General features: G+C 44.7%; 1 protein-coding gene across 2 annotated transcripts in view; it reads right to left on the bottom strand.

The window, feature by feature from the left end:
- Positions 1–14,007, bottom strand: part of LOC126267335 (nephrin-like) — a 747,526-nt gene that overhangs the window by 135,951 nt on the left and 597,568 nt on the right. For both annotated transcript variants that reach the window (XM_049972441.1, XM_049972440.1), the window contains exon 6: positions 6,604–6,755. In XM_049972441.1, the coding sequence (XP_049828398.1) occupies positions 6,604–6,755 (152 nt within the window). The remainder of the gene's footprint in view (positions 1–6,603; positions 6,756–14,007) is intronic.

Genomic DNA, 14,007 nt, shown 5'->3' on the forward strand with positions numbered 1-14,007 from the left:
CGTGCTCAAAAATCACCTTGCAGCCCAGGTAACCGAAGCAAATACACACTACCAGAACTGATGGAAAAGAAACGTCATAGTATTAATTACACTTCCAAATTGTCGTTAAAAATACCAGCATTTGTAATGAATGTGTCATAATGCAACACATGTACTGGGGAAAATCGTAGTCCTGAAAAACAGTAGAGGGGGAGGTAGTTGATCGTGCATTCTCCTAGAGAAGCGTCAACAAACTGCTGAAAATCGAGACCCTCTCACATCCTTCCCTCCCTCCGTCCATCCACTTGCATGGACGACAGAGGCTTTTTCAAACAACGAGCTTCTCCACTGAATGCCTCGTGGCACGAGCTGTCCGCTGTCCGCCTTGAGTCGATGGTCCTTAGCCATACGAAACCGTGCGTGGTGGAGTAAACAATAGGAGATAAAAGGATGACCGCTTCAAGCGCAACTTGTGCATCTAAAATAAAGCGACACGTCTCCCACATGCCACTCCGTGGTTAGAGTGGCTGTGGCCGGCGACCACCCACTGTAGACAGCCCCCCCCCCTCTTTCCCCCAGCAGTCAGTCCACCTTTCTGCGATGGAAAACAGTTGTACTTACCGTCAAAGAAATTCTTTCTTGCAATCAGCTAAACGTATTTTTAGGAAAGATAGAACCCCTCCATAACAACAAAGAAATTACGGATACGCTCCAGATGGGTTTTTCAGAAACCGGGTGCTATGGATACAAGAAGTCTTCGGCCTGAAGTGACCAAAGCCTCACACCACAGTGTCTTCACCACAGTCAGCTCCAGCGAGCACACTGCTGGGCGTCCACTGCTATCGACGCCGAAAAAAGCTACACATATTGTAGAGTGTGATACTGTCATCCCTCAGAGTAAAACCATGAAAAAAGGAGACTATCCCAACCGTTGGTTGTTTGTCCAAAGGGACAACTGCGACATCTTAAGGAACTCAGCCACCACGCCTTTCCGAGCACTGGACGGTGACATCTGTATTGCACATCAACGTAACTCCTATATTAAAGCATCTATATCACGGCAATAATAAATGTCCTCTTTCCACGAAAATAACCACAGGCCATTTTCTTTTAGTTTGATGAGCAAAATGGTATAGTTTTTATATTCAACTGCAGGATACAATTCACATCTCATTATTTTGCGCCATCCAGTGAAGTGCACTGCCACCCATTACATATGATCAAGTGTGTTACAGACATTTCAGACACGTAAAATAACAGGGGACAACACAATCTTTCACGCCATTGGCTCACATATCTGAAAAAAAAAACTCAATCGTTTCACGTTCGACAACAAGAAGCTATTATTCAAAAGGACGTAACGGTTTTGTACACTATGGCCGTGCTCATTTTACAGTTGCAATACTATGTCATACAGGCGTTCATGAAGCAAATCGTCAGCATCTGTCTTGTAATAGAATCACATAAGATTCTACCATGCACCTTTTCCGTAACATCAAAAACAGTGACCATCTGCAAGCCCACATTCGACATTTTTGATGCATAACTCACCTCTACCGACATGCCTGTAAAATTTCTGCCACGCAACAGCAGGTTCTTGCGTTCTAATTTTGCAAGCCAATTGATCGTCACTACCTGTTTCTCGCCGTCAACTCGTATGTCTGAGATACAACCCGCCATCATTTCTAGATTACACAATGAGCTGTAATTAAAGTGGGGTCTAATTTATAATTGGAAGTATGAAATAACGCCTATTTTTTTAACACGCAATCGTGACCACAATAATAAAAAAAAAACACAGTCATGAGCCCATGAGAGTAGAGACAGCTGATTCCGATGAATTTTATGAGCGAAATCGATGTAGTTTTGAGCAAACTATAAGCATCCAGACTTCAACCAGTTATAGCACTCTTTCTATCACCCTTCCCCTGCTACTACTAAGTACATTACTTCACCAATAACTGCATGCTGGCAATGGGAAAGAACACTGAGTGAAATTCAAGGCTGATTGGACATTTCTCATAAGTTTTTCCTTCCACGTGGTACGACTGTGTCTTAGAAACAGAGTCGTAATCGACCTACGAGCCGCCAGTTGTTAAAAACACGATCGTAACTGCTATGTTACTGTCACATGCAGTCATGGTTCTACAGGTGCTCCCTATTATCGCTAACGATATCCATGTTAAAATCTATACAAGCCTTATAAATCGAGGTATTGCATTATCTCCGAATGAAGCGTTTTTCCCACACAAATACCTTGTCATTGAATATAGACCTTGATCGCTGGAATGCGCATTAATACACCTACGGTGCTGTTAGGCGTTGCCTACGGTGCTAGCTCGTTATAAAGTCGCTGTGTTTTTAACATCTGGTTGCTTGTAGGGGGATTACGCCTCTCTTTCTAAGACATAGTGGAACCAGGCACAAGGAAAACCTTATGAGAAATGTCCAGACCAAAATAATGTACACTAACCTAACTTTCCTCTTCTGCATCTAGACAGTTTCCTTGTGCTGCGGTAAGCACTTGGGCTTTCCAACCAGTAGATCTATGGTTTGAGTACCAGAAATGTCACTGCCATTTTTATTTCCCGCCAATTCCAAGTGCCTCTGGTGGTATAATTGTGTTAGTAGGGCGCTCTTGGGCCTCCTGGCCAGAGGGACCAGTGGTCGTGTCCCGGAAAAGGCACTGCCAGTTTTAATTTCGTGCCAATTCCCGGTTTTGGGGGGGGGGGGGGGGGGGGAATTCAGCACAACGAAAATCCCTGCAAAATTCGAAATTCACATGCCAACAGGGGGTGGGGGTGAAGGAGAAGAGGGACGCTGGCTGGGGCCCACCTAAAGGCTAAGAAAAGCACATGATATTATCCTGGGGTCGGCGTGGGTATGATCGGGGTCGGGGAGATTAATTGATCAATATAATTTAATTTGCATATCAGTTTCATAGCAAAAGTGTCCTGCTGCCGCCAGCTCCCTACTACTGTTAACGGATGACAATAGAAAGTAAATTTCGGTCAAAATCGGTAATATTTAACTATGAGTTGCTAGGAGCATCTTCACAGATGCGGGTAAGCATCAAATCTCTAGACAAAATGTAAGATTTGCAGACATGTTGAACGTCAGCTGAAGCCCGTTAGTCATTATTGACATTACCTGCGAAAGAATCCATCTACACATACTCATAGAAAACTGTAATTTATGTTTTATGATTTTAACTTGTAACGGGCAGCGTGCAATCAGAACATAGCCACTTAAATAAAATAAACGAATTTGACAACAGTGCAAGTAGACGGGATTGTCGCATGTTCATTTAGTACGTCCCCTAAATGTAAAAGAGAACACTGGCTGCTTTGGAGCTCTGCAAACAGTGTATATTAGGTGGAAGGAGGTCATATGACCCGCCATCGCTGACCTAGGTCACGGCAATGGAATGGAGTGTGTCTTCGTCAGCATGCTGCATAGAATGAACGTAATAAAATGGGTTGACGTGGAGACGTAACGGAGTGGCAGGTCTATCACACCCAATTACTGGACAAACATTGAGAGGCGAAATGCATACAATGGGGATTGGGAAATAGGCACCTGGTAGAAGACCTCTCTCAAAGTTTCACATTAAGATGCCCGTCTTTGACGGGCCAGACAACGAGTAAACTTGAAAGTATCTGACTGGAGTCGTGTAGTAGGGCCTGTGGAGAGGTGTTTTTGCTTCTTTTCAAATAACGCAAGGTGATGAGTGCACAGACGGCCCAATAAGGTGTGTAACGCGTCCCTGTTACATCTGAGTGGCATCAAGAATAAACCCTACCACGAATGTCAGCAGACGAAGAACGTGATGTAAAACACTTGCTGCTTTTCTGCAGTTTCTTCTAAGTACAATAAAACAGTTTCCTCAAAATTTGGTGAAGTTGAAGGCTCTCCTTCCGCAAGTGCTACAGTTTTATTGCGTCATGAACATCTCAAATATGAGAAACGCCTTTTTGTTCTATACGACATAATAATGAGTGTGCATGACGTTTGGTGTGCTATTGGTGGTTGCATGTGTAATCTCACAGTTTCGCCTATAGCTGCTACGTCAAGTCTCCTTATCTTCAAATATTATACGTGTGGGGATTGGACAAAAATTTGGAAACAAGTCGAGAAACGCGTTATTGAACGGAAATGCAGATTCTAGATCAGCCTGCAGGTCCTGCTGTTGCGTATGGCCACTAACGGCACCTGTGCAAAGTCCTCAATACTCTACAGTTCTCAGTCGTAGAGAGAACAGTGTTCTGTGTAGTAGTGTGTGGATTATGTCGGAAATAAATGAATTCCAATGTGGCCAAATTGTGGATGCTCGTATGGTTGATGATTCCGCCACAAAATAGTTCAAATGGCTCTAAGCACTATGGGACTTAACATATGAGGCCATCAGTCCCCTAAACTTAGAACTACTTAAACCTAACTAACCTAAGGACATCACACACATCCATGCCCGAGGCAGGATTCGAACCTGCGACCGGCCGGAGTGGCCGTGCGGTTCTAGGCGCTACAGTCTGGAGCCGAGCGACCGCTACGGTTGCAGGTTTGAACCCTACCTCGGGCATGGATGTGTGTGATGTCCTTAGGTTAGTTACGTTTAGTTAGTTCTAAGTTCTAGGCGACTGATGACGTCAGAAGTTAAGTCGCTTAGTGCTCAGAGCCATTTGAACCATCGAACCTTCGACCGTACCAGCGACGTTGTTCCGGACTGAAGCGCCTAGAACCGCTCGACCATAGCGGCCGGCTGATCCCGCAACCAAACTAAGTGACGTATTTGGTGATTCAAGACACTCCATATCGATGGTTTATACCACGCACAAGAAAAACGGGAAAACACCCGCTTAGACACAATATGCAAGACAGTGTGCAATGGGTGTTAGCGACAGATGGTCCTTGAAGAGGAGTAGTTAGAAACATAATACGATGACAGCTACAAAAGTCACTGCAGAACTTAAAATCGCACTGCAAACTCTGTCAGCACCAAAACAACAGCAGCAGATGAGTGATTTGAATGCCCGTAATAGGAAAATGCGCCGAAGCCAGAAAAGAAAGATTACGGAGCAATTGAAGTAAGTAACATGGTCGGATTAGTCTTGTTGCACACTGTTTCCAATTTCCGGCCGAGTTTATGTACCAAGGGAGAAACACAGCGGGAGTTCGGTGAGAATTTGAGCAGTAATACCGTGGTATTCCATACGCTGCGTGAATACTCCTCAAGGTCACATTACTATGAAGCTTCATAGGATCATTTTGGCTGATCAGATAAATCCTTTGGTACAATTTTTGTTCCCCAATGCTGATGCTATCTTCTACGACGACAGGAATCCTATTCAGATAGCGCAAAATGTTCAGAACTAGTTCCGTGAGATACGAGGATGAATTGTCGCCCTTCGGAACACCACAGTAATCAGATCTGGATACTGAAGAGACTTTGTGGTCTATTTTACAGAGAAGGGTGAGTGATCGTTATCCAACTCCATCATCGTTACCTGCCCTTGCCACATATGGTATATGATTTCCCAGAAAACCACCGAGGATATCTTTTATCCATTCTGAGAAAACTGGAAGCTGTTTTCATGGCCAACGGGACTCCCTCGCGTATTAGACAGGTTAATGTGTTTTTTGGGTTTCCTCATATTTACCCACTGTAAAATAATTTTAAATCATTGTCCAAATCATTTGTGTTGTGATTTTTCTGTACTGCGTATGTGATTTTGTATTTGTACGAAGCTGCTTGCAATATGGTTCAGTAAATGCAAGCCAAAGACCACTTGATAAAAACAGTGTATGGACAGTGCACCTCTAGGCTGGAGGGAGTGCTGTGTTATTCGTAAATTAATATGAGTCTATGGTTTTAGGAAACCGTAAACATAAACCAAGACATTCATTTCAAGATTCTCAGTCACCAAGAGTTAAACTTTCGTCTACATCTTAATTTGAGTATTCTGTGGAAATTCCTATGTTCCAAGATAAGAAAACTTTGATAAAGCACCCAATAGATTCGCATTCTGCGACTATACATCCACATCAGCTGTTTGCAACACTTGAAAATTTATGCTTGACCGGTATGCGAACCGGGATTTCCTGCTCATCGCGAGCGGTCGCCTTAATCTCTTCGGCTACACCAGCGCCCTCAGTCATGGCTGTCCATATGCTTGCAAAATTCCTGACTCTCTCACAGGGAGACAATCATTCGTCATTTTAGCCTGTCAACGTATGGGTACATGCTGAATGCGTGCATTTCTGAAGGACTTTTATTGTGAAGATACAGACTCTATATATACACAGACATTGTAACCATCTAAAATGCTGATCAAGTTCCTTGTCTGGATGACACTCAGGTACCATTTCACACCTCGATAGGCCTGCTGAGTCTCTCGATTTTAATCCCGTATAAATTGTAAGGGTCTGTTTGGAACAGCGTGTGAAACATATCTAACAACTTCTACCTACGGGATCTAATCACGACTGTTTTCAGCTGGATATGATGTACATTGCGATATTTCTGAACATCTCGTCGAAAAACGGTGATTATTTTGTCCAACGTAGGTAGTAGACTGCTCTGCAGAGTGACGTCTGTTGAAGAGGAGGAGCTGTGGTGTGACTCACCGTCTCCCTGGTGTTGCGCAGCTGGACGCCGGCCTTCCACCAGGAGAAGACGGGCGGAGGCCGCGTGCCCACCGCCTCGCAGTCCACCTCCACTGGGGCGTCTGCTGACAGAGGCCGGTTACGGCCGCGGATGCGCACCGACAGCGGCCGAACTGCAAAACACAGGCATTCAGGTGTAGCGCTACCGTTCTAGCGAGAAGGTGTTAACACTTACTTACCCACGACTGCCTTCAGCAGGCACAAGCTCATCTGTTCTTTATTGGCACTGGGCGGAAACCCTAGCGTCTTGACCACTTCTCACAGTGGTGCTATATTGGATATTTAACAAAAGTGCTGCATATTCCTACAGGACATGATAGGTCAAAACTACACTCCTGGAAATGGAAAAAAGAACACATTGACACTGGTGTGTCAGACCCACCATACTTGCTCCGGACACTGCGAGAGGGCTGTACAAGCAATGATCACACGCACGGCACAGCGGACACACCAGGAACCGCAGTGTTGGCCGTCGAATGGCGCTAGCTGCGCAGCATTTGTGCACCGCCGCCGTCAGTGTCAGCCAGTTTGCCGTGGCATACGGAGCTCCATCGCAGTCTTTAACACGGGTAGCATGCCGCGACAGCGTGGACGTGAACCGTATGTGCAGTTGACGGACTTTGAGCGAGGGCGTATAGTGGGCATGCGGGAGGCCGGGTGGAGGTACCGTCGAATTGCTCAACACGTGGGGCGTGAGGTCTCCACAGTACATTGATGTTGTCGCCAGTGGTCGGCGGAAGGTGCACGTGCCCGTCGACCTGGGACCGGACCGCAGCGACGCACGGATGCACTCCAAGACCGTAGGATCCTACGCACCGCCACTTCCCAGCAAATTAGGGACACTGTTGCTCCTGGGGTATCGCCGAGGATCATTCGCAACCGTCTCCATGAAGCTGGGCTACGGTCCCGCACACCGTTAGGCCGTCTTCCGCTCACGCCCCAACATCGTGCAGCCCGCCTCCAGTGGTGTCGCGACAGTCGTGAATGGAGGGACGAATGGAGACGTGTCGTCTTCAGCGATGAGAGTCGCTTCTGCCTTGGTGCCAATGATGGTCGTATAGGTGTTTGGCGCCGTGCAGGTGAGAGCCACAATCAGGACTGCATACGACCGAGGCACACAGGGCCAACACCCGGCATCATGGTGTAGGGAACGATCTCCTACACTGGCCGTACACCTCTGGTGATCGTCGAGGGGACACTGAATAGTGCACGGTACATCCAAACCGTCATCGAACCCATGGTTCTACCATTCCTAGACCGGCAAGGGAACTTGCTGTTCCAACAGAACAATGCACGTCCGCATGTATCCCGTGCCACCCAACGTGCTCTAGAAGGTGTAAGTCAACTACCCTGGCCAGCAAGATCTCCGGATCTGTCCCCCATTGAGCATGTTTGGGACTGGATGAAGCGTCGTCTCACGCGGTCTGCACGTCCAGCACGAACGCTGGTCCAACTGAGGCGCCAGGTGGAAATGGCATGGCAAGCCATTCCACAGGACTACATCCAGCTTCTCTACGATCGTCTCCATGGGAGAATAGCAGCCTGCATTGCTGCGAAAGGTGGATATACACTGTACTAGTGCCGACATTGTGCATGCTCTGTTGCCTGTGTCTATGTGCCTGTGGTTCTGTCAGTGTGATTATGTGATGTATCTGACCCCAGGAATGTGTCAATAAATTTTCCCCTTCCTGGGACAATGAATTCACGGTGTTCTTATTTCAATATCCAGGAGTGTAGAAGAAAAGTTCCGGGAACCAAATACCTGCTGGGATGTGGGCCGCTTAACTTGTTACTGCGTATTATTTGCAGACGAAAAGGAATTCACGAGAGATGACATAATAGATCGCTACTACACGCATGTTTCGGCAGGTGCAAATGATTGAGCAATATTGTAGATGAGACATCAGGATCAACGTATGCACAGGAATTGCCAGTGAGCCTCTGTAGAACCATACTCAAACGAATTCAACTTCGTCCGAAAGGCGTCGTACGACCCAATGGTACCGACCGATCACCGTGTCATTCGCCAGATAGGTGTCACTGGATGCGAATACGGAGGGGCGGGTGGTCAGCACACCGCTCTCACGGCAGTTTCCAGTTTTCGTAACCGGAGCCACTACGTTTCAGTCAAGCAGTTCAACAACTGACCTCGCAATCGCTGAGGGCAGTTCGCTTATTAACAGCTCTCGGTCATCCATCCAAGTTCTAGCCCAGTCCGACAGTGTTTTACTTAGATGATCTGACGCGAACAGGTGTTACCACTGCGACAAGGCCTTTGATATGGAACTATAAACTTTTCCAAGAAGAGTAACAGGCGTGTGTCACCGAACTCTACACGATGAATTACCAGCGCTATTGAGAACATCACCCTCGCTGAAACATAACTACTTGCCACCGCACAATTTCCTATGGATCGTGCGAAAGTGCCTCACAGCGAAGTTTCATGAGCAATGCTTTTGTCGAAGAAGACGAGTTGGATGGCCTCCTTAACTCATCACCCGAAAATCTGTTTGAATTGTGGCTATGGCGACATTAAAATTCATTACTGTATTCCCACACCGCCGACCATGTGATGACATTACAGAAGTGAGTGTCCAATGCATAGGACGCGATTCGAATGGACCGAGTATTCTTGAAATATTACATGATCCACTGTGAAGAAGGGCTGAAGCCCTTGTCATGAAGTATGTGAGCTCAAAACGAGGGGGGACAGGTCCGACAAAATTTCACCAAATTTCATTTAAAGAGAGGTTTGAGGGAGGGGATGGGTGGCAATGAAAATCTCGTATCAGATTTTAATTGCGAGAATATACGTTATAATAATGGATAACACTTTGTTTTTTATTAATGCCGAGCACAGAAATTATTGAAGTGCACACCGGTATTTATGGCATCTCTACACTGAACTGAATACTTTACACATTTGCATGCCCGCGATTCTCCAATTATAAACAAGTGCCGCACAAGTGTTCGATTTAATAGTGGTAATTCCCTGCCACCATCGGTTGAAATCCGTGCGTGTCAGTCAGCTGTGATATTCTGCAAAGCATAGAACATCGATGTTACTATGTTAAACAAGAACTTGCCTCGAAACGTTTACAATGCATATGTTAAATGGCCTGCCGTTGAAACACACGTTCGTATAAGAAGTTAATCGTTTGTAGGAGTAAGCTAAGTTGAAGTTCACTTATAAGAGTTCTCTCAGATACCACATAAATCAAGAGACTGAAAAGCACGTAATCATAGCGTTCAAAGGAAGATACAAAGACTGTTGTCTTTCATCTGAAAAATAAGTAAAGGTTTTTGAGTATCCGTCGATACGGTTAATACTATTTTCGAGGAACCTTTTCTTCGTCTCCCTCTCTGTTTGTCGATACAGATACTATTTGTGGTTGACATGTTTAAAATAAAATGTTTTTCATCCCGCATTATAAGTAAAGTGTAGTACAGTTTCTAAATTTATGTACTACACTTCTGGGTAAAACAGAGGTGAAAATGATAACTACGTTTAAGGTCCACTATAACGAGTTTAATTAAATTTCTTGTCTTGAAACCTGTCAAATAGCAGTGAATATGCACAGGATGTCCATTATTATAAAGGATAACGTTTTGTTTCATAAAAATAATTCCGAGCAACCTGAAAGGTATTTTTAGTGGTATGAAACTGAAACATGAACGTATCAAATAAATCTGTTTAACAATTAAAGGGTAAATTTAACGTAAGGTGAAGGGGGCCTACCACATCACACAAAGGAAGAGAGAGGAAGGGGGGGGGGGGTGTCTAGAACTACGAGCAGCACTGTTGTAGTGTCTGCTTCTAAGTAAAATATAGGTGGTAATGAGAACACAGATTGGTCCATACATGAACAGTTATTGCTTTCCGGATATACCACTGTAGGAAGTTTTCTTCTATGTCTGACGAGTAGCGCCCATTGTAGATGGCGATTGCCGTCAGATGGCACTGTTAACCTCCACGACTTTTTTTTGTCTTTACTAAAGAGGACAAGGATTTTTTCAGTCTCTGAACCACGTGGGATAATAACAGGGCACTTGAATTAATCAAACTAAATATTATGATCACTGCCCACTCTAGACTGAATGCCGCATGTTGGTATGTGACGCTTTAAGGAGAGTAGGTCTGCAAAAGGGAATAGAGACCAAAGCATTCTAGCGACGATGAGAGTCGCAAGGGGGAAAATCAACTGAAGTGAGCAACTTTCACGAAGGGAAGGCTCTTATGGCTCGGCACCAGGGAACGAGCATCTCTGAGACAGTGAAGCTGGTCCGTGTCCTATTGTCATGAACATTTGTGGAATGTGGTTGGAGGAGTACGCGACAAGATACCGGATCGTCATGCCACATCATAGAAAGTGGAGGTCCAAGGCTTGCTCGCTATGTAAAGTGGGTTAGGCGATGACCTGTGGAAGATCTGATGACAGTGTACAATGCTGGAGCAGGTGAAAGTGTTTCGGAGCACATCGTTCAGCACAAGTGTTGAACATGGGCTTCCGCAGCAAACGATCCTTACGAGTTGCCATACTGACCCAATACTTTGTCGCCTAAGACTGCAATAGGCACGGGACCATCGAGGTTGGACCCGGATCAATGAAAAATGGTTGTCACGCTGAGCCACAACATTATCAGGCAAGACTGCAGCAGCATCAGGATCATCCAGATTGGACTGTGAAGCAATGAAAGCACGTCGCCTGGTCGAAAGAATCAAATTTATTATTACACTGGGCCTGAGGTCGTGTCCGAATACGTTGTCATCCAGGAAAATGACTGCTCAACGTATGTACAACACCACGGACACAGGTCTGTTGGAACAGTATTATGCCACGGTTGATTTTCACTTAGATTTCCGTGGGATTTGTAGTAATAATCGAAGGAAATATTTCTTTTTGTAGTATTGAGGTTGATACGTACAGGAGTCATCAAAATGAGTTGGTCACTGAATTAAAACCACTTTACACAATCACATACGGTCGGGTAAATGATCGCAGTTCACAGTTAGGACACAGAACAGGAACGTCGGTCATAAACAGCGCAGGATCAATGTACAAATTCAGCAAATCGACTGTGCACTCAAAACTCAGAACAAGAATTCCTACAAGAACGCGGTCGAGCTCGGTTTAGCAGTTAGTCTTTACACGGCTTCCTTAGTCATTGTATCCTAACACGTTGTGATTAATTCTCGTACATTGTGGCAACATTTACATAGAACAAACAATACGCTCGGTATAAGAGCGTGCACCGAACGCTGGCGACATATACCCCTTCTACTGCCAAACAAATATGCCTAGACTGAGTATTAGATTTCTGCAGGTCATTCCATAGATTACGGGAATGTCGTTATACTGGCAACATCCTCGTAGTACAGGAACTGAGTGGTTAAGGAAGCCGTCGAAATAAGATCCAAATCAACAAATCATGGAAATTGCTCAATTCACTTCCGAGTTCCGAAAAAAGTAGTGTTCTGAGTCTTCTCTGTTTGCATTCCAACACATGCTGCTATATCCTAGCCGCACCAAGTTTTTAGTAGCAAAAACTAAAACGTTCGAAGGACAAAAACCAGTCGCGGCCAGAACACAAGTGAGAACGTCGATCGCGCACCTAATCAAGGCATCAAACAAGGAGAGATTCCCATGAACACGTACTACTGAACCACAACATTATTGTCATTGGCCGTTATCGGAAACACGTGGTGACGTTACAGTAAACAAGTACAGTGCTCACTCAGAAAAATACATTGCGTTGTCGATGCCTTCAGGTCGGTTGTTCATATAATATCAATCTTGATAACGCGCTGACTCGCGATAAGACGACCGAAGTACTCTTACGCCCAGTACTGAGTTACTGTGGTCAACTAACACACGTCCAAGCGACCGAATATCCGCACCAGACGCTCTCTCTAGTACGCACGGCATGAGAGCCCACAGTCGGCGGCCGTCGTAACCAGTTCGCTGGCTGCGTTGATTCAGAGTCCTGCGTTGCCGTGGCATTATTTTCAGGTGCAGATAACCAACACACCATCAATTTGATGGATTTTCTGATGCCGGTTGCTGTATTTTGCTCTTAGATTGATAGTGTATGTGTGACTGACATTATTGTACTGACGTCTTATCTATGATGCGCGTGCGTTTACTCCACAGTACATCATTGTCTGAAGTGGTTTTTAATTGTCACTGGGAGACGGCTGTCCGGTTATGAGCCCGAATAACAGAAGAAGAAATCTTCCTGTCCCGGATACGTGCCAGAAAGATGAGGGAATATTTGTAAGAATGTGAAGCCATTTAGACTATTTTGCGACCGTGACAGTCTCAAGAAAAATGTAAAGGTTTTTTGTATTTTTTTTAAATTACCGCTACCAGCCACAAACTTCGTCAACTATTGTATTACTTACTTATTTAGCGATATGTTTCAAGGTAATACCTTATCTTCAGGCTAAATGGCATTACAAAAGCAACTTTACAATAAGTCCATACTGATGTTACATAGTCTTTTCGTAAATGCTATGATCATCCAGTGGCAGAAGAGAAAACTTAGTAAGAGGTGATGTCACTGTGGAGGCTGGACTGATGTTTGCACGAAAATGTTTTGTAGCAGTCACTCACTTGTTTCTTTTGGCGAGGCAGCGTCGTTGTGGGTCGCTGGGGTGCCTCCATTTCTGTGGCTCTCCTGGTCACTGTTCACAAATTGTCACTAACATAGCAGTAACTTGGAAAACGATCACACACAGTGCTGAAGTGCAGTAGAAAAGATGGCGGACGAAATACAGCTGGTTATGATTTGACTATCGATTTGTCGATCTATGTGGTGTCAGATGTTTACCTGTCTTCTGCACATCTTGCTATCATATTACGGATGTAGGTTGACGAAATACATTACACATTGAGCACCTATTACAATATTATTGAACACATCATTAAATAAAATAATTTATTTTACATATTTCTAAACTATTTCTGGGGCTAGATCGAAACGACTGACATTTTATGTATTTTTTTGTTCTAGGAGTACTGTAGTGAAAATGGAAAAGAAATGTGAATTTCTTAAGTTTGTCAATTCATTCAGGATCTCGTTATTCCCCATGTGGCCATGGATGAATATTTCCATTTCTTCCAAGATGTCCATTTTCCAGCTCTTTTCTAAGTTATGTAGTACTTTGAGATCGTTTTCTATTGTAACACTGTGTCCTGTTTCATTTACATGTTTCGCTATAGCTGATTTATACGGTTTGCCAAGTCTGAAACAGTCAATGTGTTCTTTAAGGCGGGCTTTAAAATTTCTTCCCGTTCGGACAATGTAATATTTGTTGCAATGACTGTATGTAACTTTATAAATTCCTGATTTGTTAAGTTTCTC

The sequence above is a fragment of the Schistocerca gregaria genome, chromosome 4 (genome assembly GCF_023897955.1).
Source record: "Schistocerca gregaria isolate iqSchGreg1 chromosome 4, iqSchGreg1.2, whole genome shotgun sequence".
Taxonomy (NCBI): domain Eukaryota; kingdom Metazoa; phylum Arthropoda; class Insecta; order Orthoptera; family Acrididae; genus Schistocerca; species Schistocerca gregaria.